The sequence below is a fragment of the Cricetulus griseus genome, chromosome 4 (genome assembly GCF_003668045.3).
Source record: "Cricetulus griseus strain 17A/GY chromosome 4, alternate assembly CriGri-PICRH-1.0, whole genome shotgun sequence".
NCBI lineage: Eukaryota > Metazoa > Chordata > Mammalia > Rodentia > Cricetidae > Cricetulus > Cricetulus griseus.
In genome coordinates this window covers 188559981-188581310 of record NC_048597.1, presented here as the reverse complement: position 1 = coordinate 188581310, position 21330 = coordinate 188559981, and the positions used below count along the sequence as shown (strand labels likewise).

At 44.3% G+C, this 21330-nt stretch overlaps 1 protein-coding gene across 3 annotated transcripts in view; it reads left to right on the top strand.

The window, feature by feature from the left end:
- Lrrc1 (leucine rich repeat containing 1) overlaps positions 1-21330 on the top strand; it is a 119807-nt gene that overhangs the window by 75178 nt on the left and 23299 nt on the right. For all 3 annotated transcript variants that reach the window (XM_027411113.2, XM_027411112.2, XM_027411114.2), the window contains exons 4-9: positions 973-1062; positions 14958-15014; positions 15213-15276; positions 15621-15695; positions 17957-18101; positions 20341-20459. In XM_027411113.2, the coding sequence (XP_027266914.1) occupies positions 973-1062; positions 14958-15014; positions 15213-15276; positions 15621-15695; positions 17957-18101; positions 20341-20459 (550 nt within the window). The remainder of the gene's footprint in view (positions 1-972; positions 1063-14957; positions 15015-15212; positions 15277-15620; positions 15696-17956; positions 18102-20340; positions 20460-21330) is intronic.

Below are 21330 nucleotides of genomic sequence, written 5' to 3'. Positions count from 1 at the left end.
TGTTGGGAGGGGAAGGAGGGAGGGAAGAAAGGGGGGAGGGAGAAAGAGGAAGAGAGAGATGCATTTTATTTTAGGTGTGATGAGATTCATCTTTAGTCATGATTTTCCCTCTAAATATGGGCAACTGTAGGGGAATATTGAAATTAGAATTTCTTTGTAAATTTTAAATAATGATTTTGTATCAACTCCTTACAATTTTCTCGAGTTTCAGACATATTAAAGTCTTTTGCGTAGACTGCATAGTGAAAGATAAAATATCTTGAATGAGTGACATCTTGAATTAACAGAGAAGTTACCATTTGGCTAACAACCCATCAGTGTAGAGTAATCCCTAGCTCTGGGCATTGGCACTACAAGGGGGAGGACCATTGAGCAGCTGTCCTGTGGCTTAACCTCTGTGGGCTAGCTAAATTTGCTCTGCATTTTCTTCCAATCAGTGCAGTGTTTTCATTCTCAGCAGGTTTTCATTTGGGTTTTTTCCCTTAAGATTTGTTCTTTTTTGTTTGTTTGTTTGTTTAAGATGTGGTCTCATTGCGCAGCCATGGCTGGCCTGGAACTCACAGAGATCTACCTGCCTCTGCCTGTGAACTCTGGGATTAAAGGTGTGCGATGTCACACTCAGCCATATCCTCAGGGGTTTTGGCTCCAGTGGCAGCATCTTTCTTTCTCATAGAACACCCAGCACTTCACAGCACCTTCTCTCTGTCAGGCCATGCACATCTACCATTTCTGTGATTGCAGTTGCATCACTCTGTCAGTAAGTATCTACATGGCCTGCACTTCCCTTGGGTGTACAAAGCCTTTTGTTTTTGCTTACAGGTATAGTATATATGGGAAGATAAGGCAGGTATTCCATAATACAAGGTAATTGCAGGAGGCTTTTGCAGCCACCACACGGATGAAGTCTATGTTTATACTTGTACACTGCTTTACTTTTTAAAATTAACATTGTTGTTGTTGTTGTTGTTGTAGGTTGCCAGAGAGCTTTCCTGAACTGCAGAACTTAACGTGTCTTTCTGTAAATGACATCTCACTGCAGTCTCTGCCGGAAAATATTGGGAAGTAAGTTTTTACAGAAGTCTGTGAGTTCCAGGGATGAGAGGAAGCTTACCAGCTGCATCCTCTGCCTTTACAGCTTTGATACAAAGGGCACATACAGTTCACTCAGTTTTCGGTATCACTATCAAGAAAGATGAATGCCAACCTTCCATTTGTGTGTCCAGTTGCTCCTGTCTTTTTTATTTACTGTCTGTCTATATGCTTCTGTGTACACATTTGCATGTGTGAGGAGGCCAGAGGACAGTGGAGGCTAGGGGTATCACTTTGTCAGGGTTTCTCAGGGAGCCTGGAGCTGGGTTCAAGTCCAGTGGTCCCTGGTGGTTCCCATCTCCACCTCTCATAGTGCTGGAGTTCCTGGCATGCGTTTGACCACACCCAGCTCTTTACATAGATTCTGGGACTCAGATTCTCATGCCTGCTTAGCACGTGTGCACCTGCCCTCTGAGTCATTTCTCCAGTGCCCAGTTGTCCCTGGATTTTAGTGCTTGTAAACTGTACTGCTATTTTTTATTTGTTAGCAATCTAATTTGTTTGATATTTTTGGTTTTTCAAGACTAGGTTTTCCTGTGTAGCTTTGGAGCCTGCCCTGGCACTCACTTTGTAGACCAGGCTAGCTCTGCCTCCCAAGTGCTGGGATTAAAGGTGTGCACCATTGTTGCTTGGCAAAATTTTTATTTTTAAAGTAAGTGTGTGTGTGTGTGTGTGTGTGTGTGTGTGTGTGTGTGTGTGTGCGCGCGCGCGTGTGCTTTGACATTGTGGTTGTGAGTATTCATGTGCTTGTGAGTATTCATGGAGACGAAAAGAAGTTGTCAGGCTCCCTAGAACTGCTTGGTACAGATTCTGGGAACTGAATTATGGACTCTATTTGCTTGGGAATTTAGGCCAACACTGGACAAATGATACCTCATGAAACTAAAGAGTCCCTTGTACAGCAAAGGGAAGAGTTAGCTGAGTGACGATGAAACTCCCAAAGCGGGAGAGAACCTTTGCTATCAATACAACTGATAGATCAATATCCAGACTACAGGAAGAACTCAAAGCAAAGAGTCAAGAAAATGGTCCAGTTAAACAGTGGGCTATGGATCTAAACAGAGAGTTCCCCAGAGAAGAAATAAGAATAGCTAAGAGATGCCTTGTTCAAACTCTTTCAATAGAAAGCAATCAGGGACGATAGCAGGGTTATCAATAGAACCTTAACAAAGACCTTTCCATAATGAGAAGAAAAGGCAAAAACTGGGATGGTCACTTAACAAATGCATCTGCCTTTACAGAGTGTCCTTTTTATCTTGTAGCCAGGAAACCAACGCAGTGTCTAGCCTGGTGTTTTGTCGCCAAATGTAAAGCAGCATGTTTGAAATGATTAAGTATTACCTGTGCTGTATGTGCATAGAGATAATAAAGTATTGTCAGCCCAATTCCCTTAGGAGCAGACGAGGGTGGTGGTGTAGAGTTTCTTATTTTTAATGAAAATATTTAAGCTGAGTGGAGTGGTGCATACCTTTAATTCCTGAGGCAGGGGAACGTTATGAGCTCCAGTCCAGCTTGGTCTACATAGTGAGTCTCATGACATCCAGAGCTACAAAGTAAGACCTGTCTTAACCGTGTGTGTGTGAATATACACACACACACACACACACACACACACACACACACACACACACTCATATATATATGCACACATACATATGCATGTATAATTTTCATCCAACTCCTATAAAATTTAATGAAAATTTTAATATGAGCAGTATATGAAGGTGTAATGTAGGTATATGGAGAACACCCTTTTGTTGTATACTATTAGGGGGTCATCTAAGGTCTATACCAGGGATTCTCAGACTTTGGTTTTCTGGGCTTCCAGTGGGTTCCGCTGAGTTCTTCCAAGATCACTCTGGGAAGTGAGAACCAGTACTTGGGTGGTGGTCTCTGCTGATCTTTGTTTCAGTTAGCTCTGCTTTTGAAAAACCCACCACAAACATTTTTCTAGCTAAGCTTGGGGACTTCAGTTTCAGACCATTCGTTAACACTTATATCCACATGCACTGTGCACATTTTACTGTGGTGCAGATCCATGTATAAACCAAGCAGAAAACTCCAAAGCCTTTCATACAGATATTTTTTAGAATCTGCCCAGTACCCTGTCTTTCCAAACTGGCTGAAGTCTGTTCTTCAGTAAAGGTTGAAAGCCTTCCTTTTTGGCCACACCTTCTGTAATGACAGGAAGAGGTGAAGTAGATTCCAGACCTGAGGGTTCCCTGACCTGCCACTTACTCCCTATACTGTAATCACTTCAGTTCTGTGTCTGTACAGAAAAGACCTCTTCCCCTGCTAGGTGAATACACACAACAGAGCACACAGGATCCACACCTTCAGCACAGTGAGACATCATAGGTTCTGGACGATGAGTTCCGGGAATCTCTGCCAGAACCTTGTAGCCTGTCCCTATGCAATGCCCTTGACTCAGCTGCTATAATAAGTGGCTTTGAAGAAGTAACTATGGAAAGTACAGCTTCTGTTGCCGTAAAACTTTGTAATGAAGAATAAGTATTGTCTATTAATACCTGTTAATTTTTGTGATCTAAGGAGCTATGAAGGATAAAGGGGGTTATTTTTAGGGAAAAAATATCTGCCAAAAGAATGGGAAGCTGTTCTCATTTTAGTAACAGTTCTGACATCACTTTGCTTCTCTGCCTTTGTTGCCAGAAAGCTTAAAGCTAATTCCGGTGGGTAGTGGGAGCAGCTGTGTTAACTCCTGTGCAATGGAAGGCAGTGGGGAATGGACTTAACGTGCATCAAGGGGAGTAGGGAGTGGGGTGAGGTGTCGCTGGCAGCTGCATCGAGTGAGTCCAGTGCTCCCCAAGTACGTGCACTCTCACCACAGCCCCCACTCTCCCAAGGCTGGCACCAGGCACCTGGGGTGCCGCTAGCGTCTTCTGCAGAAATGGTGATAAGTAAACTAATGTATTGCTGTGCATGGCTGAGTTAGCTGCAGAGTCTTCCTTGCAGATACGCGGTTTTTAAATTGCACACTTCTCACAGTAAGCACATTCTGCTTCTTCCTCCTTCCCGTGGTCTTAGTGTTTTAGGTCCCGAGTCTTTCTGTGCCGTTTGCACCTGACGCCTGCTAGGATGATTGTCCAAAAGGTACATGGTAGCAAGCGCCATGAGAGACTTAGAGAAGTTGAAACCTTTCCCTGCTGCTAGTGGGGAAGTCCAGCAGTGCAGCACTGTTGCAGCAGTGTGGTGTGAACAGGCGCTGTCTCAGTTGAGCATAATTCCCACATAGCCCAGCTATTCTACTTGTATTAAAGAATTAAAGACGTGTCCATACAAACATTTGTTGGTGAGTTCATAACAGCATTCTTCATAATGCCCCCCAAAGTAGAAACCATTCAAACTTGGATCCATGATAATTAAAATGTACACCCATCAGTAAAGTATTACAAAAGAAATGAAGTACTGTTGCATGCTGCAACATGATGAACCTTGAAAAAATTTTAAGTTAAAAACAAAAAAAAAAAAAAAAAAAAAACAGTCAGACCCCAAAGGTCACATACCGTCTGGCTCCGTTTATACAGAATAACGAGTATGGTCAAGTCTGTAAGAAAAGAAGCTAGTAGTTGTTAGAGGCTGAAGGGTAGAACAAGCTTGAAAAGTAAGGATTGAATTTTAATGAATCCCTGTAGTTATATGTACTCTAAAGAATTAAAAACATGTCCATACAAGAAGGACTTTGATTCTTTTGGAGAGGATAAATATTTTCTGGAATTGGTAATAATGTTTGCATAGCTTGTGAATAAATGTGCTAAAAGCAGAGAACTGTACACTTCAGAAAGGGAATTTAATAATTGGTGAATTGCCCTGAGGTCACTAGTCCCATCACTTGCCCCTGGCCAGCCGGCAGTTATGTGTGTCCAGTCTTTACTGTGTTCAGGAGCCACAGAGTGGGGGTGAAGGCTACAGGGGCTGAGACCCCAGGTAACTAGCAGGGCATGCCAAGGACTTGGGAAACCTGCGGCTCAGCATGGGACAGTGTGCTACTTTGTCTTGGCCTTATGTAAGTTCTCCGTGAAACGTTTGTATTACTTGCCATGAAATTAATGCTATAAAAAAAGAAGTTAGTGTAAGTGTACCCCTTGCTCCTTTAATCAAAATTTCTCCTCAGTGCATAGCCTGCCTAGAATAGCAGAAATGTCTGATGAGCTAGCGTAGTTCCCAGCACAGCCCTGGGTCATTGAATAGTTCTTATCAGCAAACATGTAATTATGATAATTTGGTGGTAGAAATAGAACGAGTTGGCAGGCTTTGGGTTCTCTGGCAGACCGAGCTAGAACATGTGGGTCTGATTTTGTATGTGCTGTCCTTGGAGCCAGTGACCTTGATTTCAGTGGACTTGAACTAAGCAAGCCCTGGGGCCATGGCTGACTAAGCCTAGCACTAGGCTGCTTAGCTGTGGTGTGATAGAAGAAAAAAACCTTTCAGAAAACTGTTGTCATATTAAATATTATTTTTCTGAAGTCTGGGGATTGTTATAAAAAAACTGTTTCAAAAGCAAAAAATAATTTGATTTTTGAAGTTTGGGGTCTGGGGTCATAGTTTACTAGTAGAATACTTGTCACGAGCGAAAATTTTTTTCAATCATTGCCACTGTAAATGTTTGTAGATTTTTTTTAAATGATTTTACAGTATATTGTCATTTGTTTGGTGTAAGTATTTTTCATTTTGTTTTCCAGATGATTTGGTAATGAAAATGGGGGCAAATCAAAGTGGTTTAAAAAGAGTATTATTTAAAACAGTTTTAAAAATTCACATTAAAAAATGTGAATTTCTCAAAATAGCCACCCATTCAGTCCCTTGAAATAGAATCCTAAAAATACAGTAGGCTTCCATTCTGACTTAGAGGGAGTGTAACTTCTGCCCTGCTGTTCTGCACTGTGGAAATAGGAGCGACTGCCAGAAGCATTACCTACTTCTTGAGGTCTCGTTAGCTTTCTCACTCTGACACTGCTTGAAGGCAGGGATAGCACTAATGGCATGAGGTAGTTCCCTCGTCCTAGAGGACAGTGAGGACAGCCCATCATGAAACTTAACTTGTCAGGAAGGAAAGTTGAAAGATGAGATGCTGCTTATTAATAGGAAATTATTTTTAAAAAATTAAGGTGTGTGTAAGTAGTGAGATACTGTGCAGATGTTTTAAAAATAAAGTATGTGCCAGGTGAAAAAGGAAACAAAATCTGCTGAGGAAAGCAGTGTGGCCCGTGTATGGTAGATGCCAGTTTTCTGCTTCAAATAATAGGACGGGGCTGGAGGATGGCTCATTGGCTAAGAGCACCTTTTCTCTTGCAGAGGACCCAGGTTCAATGCTTAGTACCCACATGGTGGCTCACAGGCATCTGTAACCCCAGTTCCGGGAATCTGGTTCCCTGTCCTAATCCCCACGGGCATCAAGCATGCATAGAATACAGATTACATACATACAGGCCAACCTTACATAAAATGAATACATCTCTAAGGGGAAAAAAAAAAAGACTGAAGATGAGACTCAATGGTAGTGATTGCTACTCTTCTAGGGACCCAGGTTCTGTTCCTAGCACCTTTATGGGGTGGCTCACAACTGCCGGTACCTCCAGCTCCAGGAGACCTGATGCCCTCTTGTGGCTCCTGCAGCATATGTATGCACATGGCGAACATAAATTCAGGCAGGCACACACACATACACATAATTTCCTTTTTAAAAGACTGTGGAGTCATACCTTGTCTTTGCATAAAGGAAAATTCTAGTTAAAATGTATTTTGAAAAGTAGTTGTGAGGGTGTAATAGAAGGGAATACGTATGGAAGGAGAACTTTTTGCAGAACGTGTGGGTTTTAAAAGATATCTTTTAATACATAGATATATGTAGTATATGCATCTGTATTGTTAACAAGTTCACTCACCGACTCCAGAGTGAGAGGTAGCATGGCAGAGCAGTTGCAATGCTATGTGAATCCTGGCCTTTTACTCCCCAATTGTGCAAGATGTTAAGCTTCTTTCTTGTACCTTGGTTTTCTCCATATAGTTAGTTCTTGTAAAGCAGTTATAATAAATACATCATATAGTAAATTGCCAATATTGTTAGTGCTAGTAGGACTATTAAAAACTAATACTTTATATATGTTAAGCATTTTTTTTTAATTTGGGTTTTTGAGACAGAGTTTCTCTGTGTAATAGCACTGGCTGTCCTGAAACTCGCTCTGTAGTCCAGGCTGGTCTCAAACTCACAGAGATCCACCTGCCTCTGCCTCCTGAGTGCTGGGATTAAAGTCATGAGCTACCACCGCTTGGAAAAGCATCCAGTTTTTATCATATTTATAAAAGCATTAAAAATCTTTGATGATTTTTGTTGATAACTGTGTCCCTTAACTGAATTAATAGATGCATGTTGAGTCCTGTTTCCTCACCCTCCTGATTCAGAGCATGGACTGTGAGATACATAGCAACACCTATGTATTCTGTCCCTCCCTCCCTCCCTCCCTCCCTCCCTCCCTCCCTCCCTCCCTCCCTCCCTCCCTCCCTCCCTCCCTCCCTCCCTCCCCCTCCCTCCCCCCTCCCCTCTCTCATTTCTCTGTGTAGCCATGGCTATCCTGGAACTCTCTCTGTAGACCATGCTGGCCCAGCTCCTTGGTGGCACATTCTTTTGTGGGTTCTGTTGGAAATGAGATGCTGTTTACAGTGAGTGAGTGAGTGGGATATGCTGCCTCAGTGGGAACAGACACCCTGTTAATGCTGTGTTCTGGGAGATGAGGGAAGAGATTTCTCTTCTCAGTATCAGTGTCTAACTGCTTTTACACAGACCCTGTGCTGGGTCCACTGTTAACCACAGCAGTCTGGAGAATCAGGTTCCACCGTGGGTTGGTAGGCCCTTTACTTTAGTCTAGCACATTCCAAGGCAAGATGCTAATGAGACTCAAGCCCATGATGGTTTCAAATTAGTCTGTTGTCCTCTGACTAAGAATGGCTTGTCCAGATTAAGGAATCTCTAGCCAAAGTCTTTTCTTTGTTTCCTGCCCCTTGTTTTATGAGTCACAAATGACAGTGTATGTTATGAAATGGCCACTCCAGCACCTCACCTTCCTGGGGTCTGTCCTCTGAGATATCAGTGGCAGGAGATGGTTACTGTGATCTTTCTGTGGACACTGACCGGACCTGTGTTCTTGTAATGTACCCAAGTGTGCTAAGGACAAGGGATGTCTCAAGTTTTTAAATAACTCATTAGGTTCATTTGAAAGGAAAATATATTAAGCGCTAATTACCATGACAGATGGTATATTTAGAAGACATTGAGAGCTAGTAATGAAATAGTTCAGCCAAACAGGACAGGATATAAGCCTTTCACACAAAGAGTGGCTTTCACCCTGAGTTTGCAGAATCTGACTATACTGTCCAAATGTGTATTTCTAATTGCTGAGAGACACTATTTGTATATATGTTAACAGGAAGTGTAAGTGTGACTTGTCTCCTGTGCCCTGGAGATTCCTAGAGGAGGCTGATAGAGGCATTCTGAGCAGTGGGTGAGACTGTCACAGAGGAGCTCAGTCTATACTGTCGTCACTGTCTAATGTAGCTCCTTTCTGTCCACATCTCCCCCTCCAAAATGATGGAAACTTGGAGCTGTTTTTGGGGTTCTGTTGAGGGTAGGAACTCTGCCTTTTAAGTTTGTAGGCATCTTAGTAATGTTTTTCATGGGTCATTAGATACACACAGTAACTATGCCATGCACTTTCACTTAAAGAGAGGTTTTAAAATGTGTACTTATTTTTAGTTTAGTGTTTGTTTTTGTAAATTGTGTACATAAATACCTGTCTATACATCATTTTTACCCTTTCTTCTTTTCCCCACTGACTCTAGCCAAGTCCCCTACTTCCTCTCAGATTCATGACGATGAGCAACCCGCCATAGCCTGTACTGTATTGGCATGCTCTTGAACTCCATGACAACTGGAAGAGAGCTTTCCCATGGCTAGCACTTGGGGTTTTGTTAATTGATAGCTCTTGGGGGGGAGTATTAGCACCCCAAATGGAGCCACTGCATTTAAACTACATATTATATGCATTGTATACACATATTTTAAGTAAACATAATTTTCCCTATGGCTTTTTTTGTAATTTCTTTCTTTTTGGGGGGCGGGATTGTTTTTTCGAGACAGAATTTCTCTGTATTGCTTTGGAGGTTCACCTGGAACTCGCTCTGTAGTAGACCAGGCTGACAGAGATCCTCCTACCTCTGCCCGAGCACACTCTCTTCCCAGTCTTCCCAGGTCTGTCCCCTCTCCTTGTGACTTCCTGCCATCCTCCCCCCCCCCCAAGAAAAAGAAGAAAAAGAAAGTCCCATTTGTTTCTGGAGCATGGTCAAACTCCTGGTGGCACCAGCCCCCTGAGTCCTTCCCCGCCTGTTCCCCTGCCAGAAGCCCTCAGTTGTGGAGAGCTGCACTGCAGCAGCCTTGCCACAATCTTAGGAGTTCTTTTTGGTGGCTTTCTGTCTAGGCTATTGTTTTGTGTGTGTGAAGGGGTTGAGGTGGGGTGGGGATAGAGGTTGTCACAGACACCTTCCATGTCCCTTTTTCTCAACTGTGAGTCTGCAGCCATCGGTACCATGGCAGAAGTAGCTTCCTTGCTCTTTGCAGCCCACGGGAACATGGATCATGGACTTACACATGGTTTCTGGAGACAGCATGGACCATGAACATCCACATGGTCACTGTCAGTACAGACCTTAGCATAGTCCAGACTGCAGACATTAACATGGCCCTCTACCACAGTAGGACCACAGGCCCAGACATGCCCCTCTGTGGCAGCATGGACCCAGACGTCACCATGGCCTTAGGTGGCAGTGCAGACCACTAACATCTATATACTGACCCCAGTGGCTGCACAGCATGGACATCTACATGGCCCTTGGAGGTAATACAGGCCATGTACACCAACACAATCCTAGCTGCAATAGGACCACAGACCCAGATGTGGCCCTTGGCAGCAGCACAGACCCAAACGTCATCATGGTCTTAGGTGGCAGTGCAGGCCACTGACGTCATTATAACCCCCAGTGGAAGCACAGCTCACGAACATTGGCTTGGCCTCAGGCAGTGGCCCAGACCAAGAACATCTGAATGGCCTTCAGTGGTACCTTGGGCCAGGGACACCAGCATGGCTCTCAGCTGTTGTAGGACCACAGACATCAGCATGAACCTTGGGCTTCAACGTGGCCTGGGGCAGTGGACCATGGATACTGAAGTGGCCTCCAGGGGCCATAGAGATCTTTCGAGGAGACCCAATCCAGAAAATGATCGTTTTTTCATCTTGGACATCGTGTTGTTGCTTGGAAACAGGGAGATGGTGCGGCTGGGCTGTGTGTGTGTGTGTGTGTGTGTGTGTGTGTGTGTGTGTGTGTGTGTGTGTGTGTGTGGTGGGGTGCCTGGGTCAGTCTGCAAGGTCCAGGCTGCTGCACACCACCCTGTCAGCACTACTTGGCAGCTTGTTCTCCCGTCGGCCGCAGGCTTCTCTCACACCTATCACTGATGTCTCAGCTCTGGTTGTACCTCTCTACTCACTCATGGCTCCATTTCTCTACCTTTCCCACCTCTCCATTGAATATCTGTTCGTCATAGTGGCACATGTGCACACATACACGAAGCATTGCAATGGAGCATTGGTCTGGTTCAAAGTTTCTGGTTTCTGGAACACCATAAATACGGGACCATCACAAGACTTGTCTCAGGTATCCTGCTGTTGCCAGAGTCATGGTGATCCTGTAGCTCTGGTTCTGCAAGACTAGCTCCTTCACATGCTCCAGCAGCTCGTAGATGGGGTAGATATTGGCGTGGCCAGACTCAAAGCACTGGATCTGGGCCCAGGTGGTAGCTGAGTTGGTCAGCCACTGGTAGAGCCAGACAGGTTTCTGAGTTGCCCTCTCTCCCCCTTCTCAGTTAAATGACACCCATTTTCCCCATCCATCCCAGCTTCACAGCACCTGCCTCCTACTGACCTCCTTTCTAGAGCTTCTCCTACCACTGCTCCATGGTCCCCTTTTACATTTTACCCTAGGATACTCACATCTGAAGATTAGGAGCCAGGATCCACAAATAAGAAAGAACATACAGTGTTTGTCCTCCTGGGCCTGGGTTACCTCACTCTGTATATTTTCTAGTTCCATTCATTTACCTGAAAATTTCAATTTTCTTTACAACTGAATAGAATTCCATGTGTATCATATTTTTTTTTAATAACAGAAAGTGGTAAAATTCCAGGGGTTTCTCAGCCTGGTTAAGGAGGTGAGACTACTGTGTGCATTGGAGATCGAGAAATGGTTTTATTGTTTAACTGGGAAACTTCCAGCAAGAGGTGAGCTCTTGGGATGCCTGATCAGTTCAGTGTGAGGGGAGTCCCTGGCTGGGAGCCAGGTTGAACTGTGGCTTTGTTTCTTCCTGATGTAAGATGCCTCAGTCCTCCCCCTGTCATTATAATGTTTCGCACAAGATGGTCATGACTGACTTGGTGAGAAGAGGCATGAAGAGTGGTGAGAGGAGCCCTGTCCAGCTCCCCTTCTCTCCAGGCTCCTTTCTGTGTTTGAGGTGCAGGTGCTCAGACCAGAACTTCAGAAACGTGGTGCAACCCAGACTCAAAAGCTGTGTATAAAACAGATGAATTTGATGGGGCTACCGAGGTGGCCCAGTGGTTAGGAGTCTGGATTGCCCTTGCAGAAGACCTGAGTTTTGTTCCAGCACTCACCACCAGGAAGTTCACAGTTGGCCTATAACTCCAGCTGTAGGGGATCTGATGCCATCTTCTGGGCTCTCTGGGCATCTGCTATCAAATGTGCACACACAGCCCCCCTATGTACACACAAAAGTCACATAATTAAAAAATTAAACAGTTTTACAAATCTAAAATGCATTTGATGATGCCTAGCAAGTGAGATTTTTCTGAAGCAGTAGATGTCCTTAGTTTGTCAGAATAGATATGAAGGTCATGAGTGTTGGATGAATAAAATGACAGTTCCACTAGTGACCTTCTAAAAAATTTAAATGTGAATATAGCTGGATGTACAACCTCTCTAATAACCCTGGTGGGATGACATGAACATTCACTGTGACATCCAGTCTTCCGTTTTTCCCTCTTTACTTTTGGTTTTTCCAGACAGGGTTTCTCTGTAGCTTTGGAGCTTGTCCTGGAACTCGCTCTGTAGACCAGGCTGGTCTTGAACTCACAGAGATCTGCCTGCCTCTGCCTCCCGAGTGCTGGGATTAAAGGTGTGCGCCACCACTGGCCAGCTGCTCTTTCCCTTTCTAAGTGTAACTTAGCATTGTGCGTCTTACTTCTGGATAGTACCCCTGCCATGGCAGTACTTCCATGTGATCATTTGATCGAAAGGAAGTAAAGCTAGAACTTCCATTGCCAGCCCATTGCCAGTTAGTTCCATTCCATTGGGAAAATATTGGGGTTGGGTCCATGAGTGATTATTTAGAGGAAAGATTGTGGTTTTCATAAATTGTGTTCATTTGACATCTTTGTTTGCTTTGGCTTTTAATGGAAACTCTTATTTGGTTTTCAGATTCTTATGTATATGTACTATGTGCACATGGTGCCCATAAATGCCAGAGGAAAATATTAGATCGCCTGGACTGGAATTGCAGACTGTTGTGAACTGCCATGTGGGTGCTCAGAACCTAACCCAGGATCTCGGGATGAGAAGCTGGTGCTCTTAACTGCTGAGCCATCTCACCAATCCCTTATTCAGTTTACAATGGGACAAGATACAGTGTATACTGCCCTTAGCGTAGTTAAAAATATTCTCGGCATATAAGGCAGTCATCAGTCTCATTATAGGGGAAGGGCGTTTAGGGTAGCCTCTCTACCATTGCCTAGATTGTCAGTTGGTGTCATCCGTGTAGATATCTGGAACTCTCCCTAGTGCCAGATCTCTCCTCGGATCTATAATGGCTCCCTCTGTTATGGTATCTCTCATCCTGCTCTCCTTTATTTATTCTTCCCCTGGCTCAACCTTTCTGCTCCTCCATTTCCTCCTCTTCCCCTCCTCTTCTCCTCCTCTCATTCTGCCAGCTCTTTCTCCCCTGCCCTCATACTCCCTGCCTTATATGCCATCCTAAAGTCCTCATCCAGTGTAAGTAGAGGCAGACATCCACAGCTAAACACTGAACTGAACTCTGGAACCCAGTTGCAGAGAGGGAGGAATGAAGATCAAGGGGGTTGGGACCAGGCTGGTGAAATGCACAGAAACAGCTGACCTGAACAAGGGGGAGCACATGGACCCCAGACTGCTGTCTGGGAGACCAGAATGGGACTGATCCAGACCCCTGAACGTGGATGTCAGTGAGGAGGCCTCTGCACTCTATGGGGCCCCTGGTAGTAGATCAGTATTTTTCCCTGGTGTAAGAAGGGACTTTGAGAGCCTATCCCACATAGGCCCTGCCCAGATGATATGACAGACTTTGGGGAACCCCCATGGAGAGCCTTACCCTCCTTGGGGAGCAGAGGGGGGATGAGTTGGGGGGCTGGTGGGGGAGGAATGGGGGAGGGGAGGGAGAAGGAGAAGGGATTGACATGTGAAGCAAGCTTGTTCCTAATTTGAACTAATAAAAAAAGAAAAAAATATTCTCAGCAAACAAATGTTGAGAATCGTGTGTGTGTGTGTGTGTGTGTGTGTGTGTGTGTGTGTGCAGATATATACCTGTATTGATGGAAAGACTGTTTACTCATATTTGTTTTCTGGCTTTTTAGTTCACATGGTCCTAGTTTTGTTGTTTGTTGTTGAAAAGACAAAGTAAAGGATTAAGGCAGATTAATGTTGATGTTCAGAAATAAAACCACTCCAAATCTAGATGCTGCTAAAGCAATATTAGCAAAATTATTTGGAGTTGGCATGGAGCCCAGTTGCCTGAGAGGTGAAGGATAGTCGCTTTTTTGAAATCTGTGTCATGCAATACTGAGTTAGCTCAGTGTGTGGAGGCTTTAGTTGATGAGGCAGTGACTCTGTCTGAAAGTGACCCAGATGATCTTTGTTGGGGAGAGCATCTGCCTGTTCCATAGTATCCTGATAGACTTTCTTATATCTGAAAGGCAGGAGTGTATACTGCAAAGAACAGCATTCTAGAGTTTAGTAAGGGTAAGAACAGTGTCAGTATAGCTACAGTATTAGGTCAATTGTATGGGCAGAGCCTCTCATTATATTATCTATGATACATTTAACCTCTGGTGGCTGGTGACCATCTGCTAGAGCACTTGGCCTTTGTTGAGAGACCCAAGTTTAATTTTTTAAATTATATTTATTTGGGCTGGGACATGCCACAGTAAAGGTAAGAAAATAATTTGCAGGAATTGGTTCTGTCTTTCCACCAGTGGATTCTGGGTGTTGAACTCAGATTGTCAAGCTTGGTGGCCTTTACCCCCTGAGCCATCTTGTCAGACCAAGTCAGTCTTCTTTAAAGCAGGCATGATATTTCACTGATAACAGGAAGAAATCCCAGCCCCTGGAGATTAAAGGCACTGCTGTTCTTATACCAGCACATTTTTAACATTCTGAAGTTGAGAGGCACATAGTTGGCTTCTGCCTTAGTTCAGGGAGTGGCTGTCGTCTTCAGTGGCTAGTGAGTTACTTCCATGTCTCATGTATAAGGTATTTGTGGGTCCAACACTGTACCGGGGTATTAATGCTATTGTATTGAAATTTGGGAAGTGAAGATTATGTTCATTAGTGGTGGTGGAGGGTGGTGGTGGTAAATATTTTTATCCTGGGGAGTACCAGGAAAGGTTTTAATAAGAGCGGAACTCGGGGGATGTGGATGGTGGAGGGAGAGTAGGAATGCCTAAGGCATTTTCTTAACACTGTTTTCTTCTTCGAATTTCTAGTCTTTATAACCTGGCCTCCCTGGAACTGAGAGAGAATCTTCTTACTTATCTTCCTGAGTGAGTGAATCTCTGGGGAAAACAAGGGGAATTGTGTACAGAGTGACTGGCAGCATTGTCCTTCCTGGGTAGTGCTTCCTGCCACATACAAATGAACCATGCTTTGGACACTAGTCCAAGAAAGGAAGGGAAGTTTGTTGCTCTGCATGCCCAAAGCCTTCTCTGAGCATTTTTTGTTGTTGTTGGTTGTTTCAACAGCTCTCTCACCCAACTGAGGAGACTAGAAGAACTTGATTTAGGAAACAATGAAATCTATAATTTGGTAAGTGTGTGTCTGAGAAATTTGGTGTTTCTCTGTCCTTATGATCACAAGTGATTTTGAAGTGTTCAGGAGGGATGTCTTTCAGGTACAGCTAGAAAACATGGGGGGATGTGCTTCTGTTCACAGTGGTCGAGAAATACAGTTTGGGAGAGTCGGGACTAGTGGTCTGATCGTGAGGGGAAGTGTTTGCATTCTTGGGAAGAGATTGGGGCAGGTTCAAGGACAGAGTCTCGATATGAAAGATGTAACAACTAACCCCACTGTGGTACCCTGTACCCGTTTTCTCCCATAATGGAAGATGGAGGTCTGGGGCCTTGTTACTATGATGTTACCTTTTGTTTCAGCCAGAATCAATTGGGGCGCTCCTACATCTGAAGGATCTCTGGTTGGATGGAAATCAACTGTCTGAATTACCTCAGGTAATTTACAGTGTGTCTCCCAAAATACACAGCAACGGCAGTAAACTGTGTGTGTTCCCTGCTTCTATGGGGCTTTCTAGAAGACCCCAAAGATAAGAAACATGGTTTAAAAAAAAAAAATTGCAAATAGGCCATGAGCTTTCACCATCATGCAGTGCCACAGAGAGATTGAAAACCTAGCCCACTGTCTCTAAAAGATGCTGAAGTCTGAATGTCATCTCATTCTTTTTAGCCAGTACAGTTTACTTCAAGTCCAGTAGATCAGTGAGTTACAAAGACCATAATTAAGACAGTATAAATCTCTGCTGCTTTTGGTGATAATTTTTTTTTACTACATTTTCCCACCTGTGGTAGTTAATGTAAAGCAATATTAAGATCTCCCCTGTCCACCCATAGCACTCGAGGTTTAAGCTGGTATACCATGGTGTTTAGTCTTTTCTCTGCTGTTGTCAAACGTGAGACCCATGTTCTAAATGAAATGTGCCTTGGGCCATTTCATTCTTCAGGGTGGAGTCTAGCAGGCAGGTCTAGCTGTAGATGGATCAACTGAGAAACTCACCCAAAAGGCCTTCCCTAGCACAACAGGCATTTTTTATTGTTACCTGCCTTTTCTCTGTCATGGAGTTTGAACCTTGAATGTTTACAGACTGTGCCTTTTATGGTGTGGATGGGCAAATTTAAAACCTTTTGCATGCTGCCCACTTGACTGTGTGGCCCAGTAGTGGTGGGCCTATGAGCTGTGGGGGACGGGGGAGTGACAGATAGAGGCCAGGAAATCTAAAACTAGAAGGAAGGACTCAACTGAAATTGCAGTTGTCAGGGTAACAGCACTGATGTTATCATGATGTCACTTAATAACTATTGGAACTAAGACACTAATTAGACTCTACTCAGATTTGGGCTGCCCTTCAGAAAGAGAAACAGATAAGTAACTTGTGGTAGCCTTTGGCTAATACTTCGAATTCTTTGTAACATGTGCAAAATCCTTGTCAGAGAACGTCTAGGTAGGGAGAATATACAGTGGAATATCAGGAGTGTAATAAAATACTAGCCATGTGACATTAAAACGGGGAGAGTACCTGTCTGTGCAGATGTGTGTAAGTGACTGTGTGACATGTGGCATTCTAACCACAAAGGAATTGGATCTCCAGTGGATTATGCTGTGAGTACTTATTTAAAAGTCTTATTTGCCTCTAGTATCAAGTTGTACTAAAACCAAACTCCCTTCAGGCTCTGTGGCTATGGTTCATATAGTTTATTATTTTCATTGGAAAAGGGTCTAGAAATTTACTCAACTATGTACACCTTCATATGTGGTAAAATAACATACTCAGAACTGAGGCATTAGCTTATTTTACTTTTGTATTTTATGTGTGAGTGTTTTGCCTGTGTGTATGTCTGTCTGTCCACCACATTTGTGCAGTGCCTCTCCCCCTACCCCCCTCCCTTGAAGAGGATGTTGGGTCCCCTGGGATTGAGTTACAGATGGGTGGGTGCTGTGGATTGAACCAGGACTTTTGTCAAAGTAGCCAGTATTCTGAGTCACCAAGCTATCTCTCCAGCCCAGAACTGAGGATTTTTGGTTTGGTTTGGTTTGGTTTGGGTTTTGTTTTGTTTTGCTTTTTGAGACAGGGTTTCTTTGTGTAATAGTCCTGGCCATTCTGAAACTCGATTTGTAGACCAGGCTGGCCTTGAACTCATAGAGATCTGCCTGCCTCTGCTGACCAAAGAACTGACGATTTTTTAAAAGCAGTTTTTCATACATATGTTTTGGTCATATCCACCCTCATCTCCTTTCCTCCAACTCCCCTGACCCTGCTTCATCTCCTCCCGACTTCATGTCTTCATCATTTCCCTTTTCTTTTAGACCCTTTAAGTCCAGTTAGTGCTGCCCATATGCACATGGGTCTGGGTCCACCTTAAAGGAAAAGAACTCTCCTTTCTCCAGCAACCTTCTCACTGGGGGTGGGGGGTGGGGTGAGGTTTTTGTGCCAATCTGTGCTCAAACTGTGGGCAGCTTGATCTTGTGCAGATAACCCTACCCGGTGTGAGGTCATGAGTGCAAAGGTCATGTCATGTCCAGCAGTTCACAGCCTTCAGTGGTTCACAGCATTCTTCTCCATCTTCCAACCCTTACATTCTTTCTGCTCTTGTTTGTGTGATGTGGACCAGGGGTCTGGTTGTGAAAAACCCCCATAGCAAACTCCTCTGTACTATGCCAGCTTCAAGCATGTGTTTCTCTTTCTGTGCCATTAACACAGGAAATAGGGAATCTGAAGAGCCTGCTCTGCTTAGATGTCTCTGAAAACAGGTTGGAGAGACTTCCTGAAGAAATCAGTGGCCTGACTTCTTTAACAGACTTAGTCATTTCCCAGAACTTACTGGAAACAATTCCCGATGGCATTGGTGAGTACTGCAAAGTAGCAGACGTATAGTTCCACCTGCTGTCATCTCGAACATTTGGAACCCACTCTTGAATTCTTTATCGTTGCTGTTTAGTGCTGGGAATGTTTCTCCTTTTTAGAAGGAAAGCAGAGGATAGTTAATGCAGTCTAAGATTCAAATATGCCTGTCCATCCTGGTTTGGCAAAACCTGTAATATTGTTACTTTCAAGCGTTGATTCGTGTCTACTTTATCTGAGCTCTATAATTATAAAAGTGACTAGTCACGATTAGAGGATGTGTTTATGGCAAATGAGCAGTCAGTAGGACTTCTCACATCAGAATCCTGAACAGTCCACAAGATTGTAACTTGGACATCACTAGAACTTATGTCTTTATTGGACTCCATCCTATTGATAAGCACACACTAGGAAGGTACTTTTAAAGGGGACTGTGGCAGAGTTGAGCCTTTTCTAATATGCTGGGAGAGATTTTAACCATCCCTTGCTCTTTCCTTTCCCTCCCCCTCCCTCTTCCCTCTCTTCCCCTCCTTTTTGAGTCATGTCTGTAATGTTTGCCTCCTATGCATTGCTAATCCTGTAAGAAAGGGAAATGCCTGTTAATATGCTTTTTTTGGTTGTTTATTTGTTTGAATTTCTCAGGTAGAAAGCCGTATAACCTAGAAAATTATAAAACAGAACCAAATCAATGTTTGTTTGTCACAACTGTTTAAAATATTAATTTTTTTAAAAAATGTGCTAATACTTAAAACATGCACAAACACACACACACACACACAGAGAGAGACAGAGACAGAGACATAGTGTTAAACGCAGGGACTGGTAACCCTTCACAGCAGTGCTGCCCAGTGCTTGTAAGGAACTGTGTTTAACCATGGATTGTCATAAGATTATGAAGAGTGTGGCCAAAGACCCCATCCTTTCTGGTATTGGTCAAAATGAAGTGATAACCGATGATAGTCAGCAGGGCTAGAGACACTGTTTTTGGTCAGTCCCAGTTGAAAAACAGATGAGGATTCTGACTTTCTAGAATGGTTTGTTTAGAACCGTATATGGCATCAAGTGCTGTAGAAACTGGGTGTTTTGAGGCTTGGAATAGGAGGAATCAGCAGGTGGGAGCTGACCCACTGTGGACATTAAAGGAGTGTCTGTAGCAAGGCCCTCTATTGCAGGCTTAGTGTATCCTGTTCGGAGGGGCAAAAGGATGGCATCATTTGAAAAGCTTTGAAAAACAAAGATAATTGCTACCAATTACCTGGCCCTTCTTAGTGAAGAAACCAGTGTCTCCCCCCCACCCCACTTGAACTATTCAAGCCATAAAACTTTGAGCTGGGAGTAGGGGTGAGGAGATGTTTCAAGCTGCACTGTACCCTGTGGGTAGTGCTGGCATATCCTCTTACAGGCAGGGCCTGTGGGGATCCACTGGGTACTTAGTAACTTATTGATGATGCTACACAGTGAGCTAAGGAATGACTAGTCCTCCCTTGTCCTGGGGCTCTGCCTAAGCCCAGAGAGTTCTTCCTTCCCTTCTTTTGCCCCAGCTTCATGTTTCTGTTTGTGTAGAGGTGATCTTCTCATTTAATGGGGAAGGTGTCCTTACTAGGATAAGGAAGGGTGCCTGCATGGTTTGTTTCCCTGACTTCAGCTGAAAAGAAGAATTCAGGTGTTTTCATTTTTCCCTGGGGACTTGGAGGTGGCCATTAGACTCATTCTTCTTTCCCCTTGTCCTGTGGGTGTCCGTCAAAACTTCCTGTTCAGAAGCTCTTCAGAGTTTCCACCTTTTTCTGCACACACAGGGCTACTTCTGTTAGGCTCTTCACAGAGTCACTACATTCACAGGTGACTTGGCAGCTGTGTCCTTGAGGGGGCAGGTCAGTCAGCTGCTTTAGTGAGGGGGGTGGGGTCAGACTCCATTCTCTTTTATCCACAAAACGGCTCCTGTTCTTACAAATGCATCAGTAACTGGCCTTCATGAAATTTTCTGGTTTTCACAGTCTTTCTAGTTAGCCCTTTTACATGACTTGTTTCTAATTACTTTCTGATGTGCTAAACAAATTACTCTTAACACTCAACCTTTGGTGATCTAAGTGAGGGTGATACAGTTTCAGTTTGAAAAGCCAGTTGAAGAAAAGATAAGTAATTATATAAAATGAAAAAGAATGGCAGATGGCGGGGGTGGGGGTGGGGCAAGTGGTGATTAGGCAAAGAATCACAACTAACGAGTTTAAATGACACTTTTGTAGGAAAACTAAAGAAACTGTCAATCTTGAAGCTGGATCAGAACAGGCTCACACAGTTGCCTGAAGCAATTGGGGATTGTGAAAACCTCACAGAATTAGTTCTTACAGAAAACCGTCTCCTGGTGAGTGCCTTGTTGTGCTGTGATGAGGATTTGTGATGGATTCTCTGTCCCTGCCCTGAAGAGGTGTGACCTCAAGACCAACCTTTGCTGTATAAGCCAAGAGTGGGCGGGCTCCATGCTCAGAGCATGTGTCCTCAGAGAGTAGGACCTGTACTCACACCTCGGTCCCTGTGAAGCCCGCCTGTAAGCTGGGTGTGTCTGGGGCGTGTTAGTGCACCAGCAGAAGAAATGGGAAAGCCCTGAGGGATGGATGCTTAGACTGCTCTGTGTTCTGAGCTGGAGGATGGCATGTGAAAACTTTGAACAAGACCACTGCTGTCTCTACCCTAAAAAACAAGGACTGAAGGCAGCTGCCCAGACTCACACTTTGACCAAGCTTCCTCTCCCTACCAGGGCAAAGAGTGCATGCACCCCTGCCCTCGGTGGGTCAGCATGGTGGCAGCCAGTCTGGGGCCAGTCTATGCTGTCTGCCTCCTTCCTGCCCCAGGCCCACTGTTCATCTCCTGCCCTTTTACTATGATTGCCTGTTCCTTTTTAAGAGGCAAGTACTTTGCTCTCTCTCTCTCTCTCTCTCTCTCTCTCTCTCTCTCTCTCTCTCTCTCTCTCTCTCTCTCTCCCCACTGCCTTCTCTGGCCATTCCTTTTTCTACCCTGCATTCCCTTCTTTTCTTCCCTCTTGCTTCCCCTTTCTCCTAGGTTGTTAAATGAAGTAGTGTTCTTTAGCTGGAAAGAGCAGTGAGAGACAGCCTACGAAGAGCAAAAACTTAGACATGGTGGGTCCCTGCAGCGTCCTTCCTGAGATAGCTGTCTGTCTCAGGCAGTCATGGTTGAAGTTCCCAGATCACCCTGTCCCAGCCGTGGCTGTAGGCTTA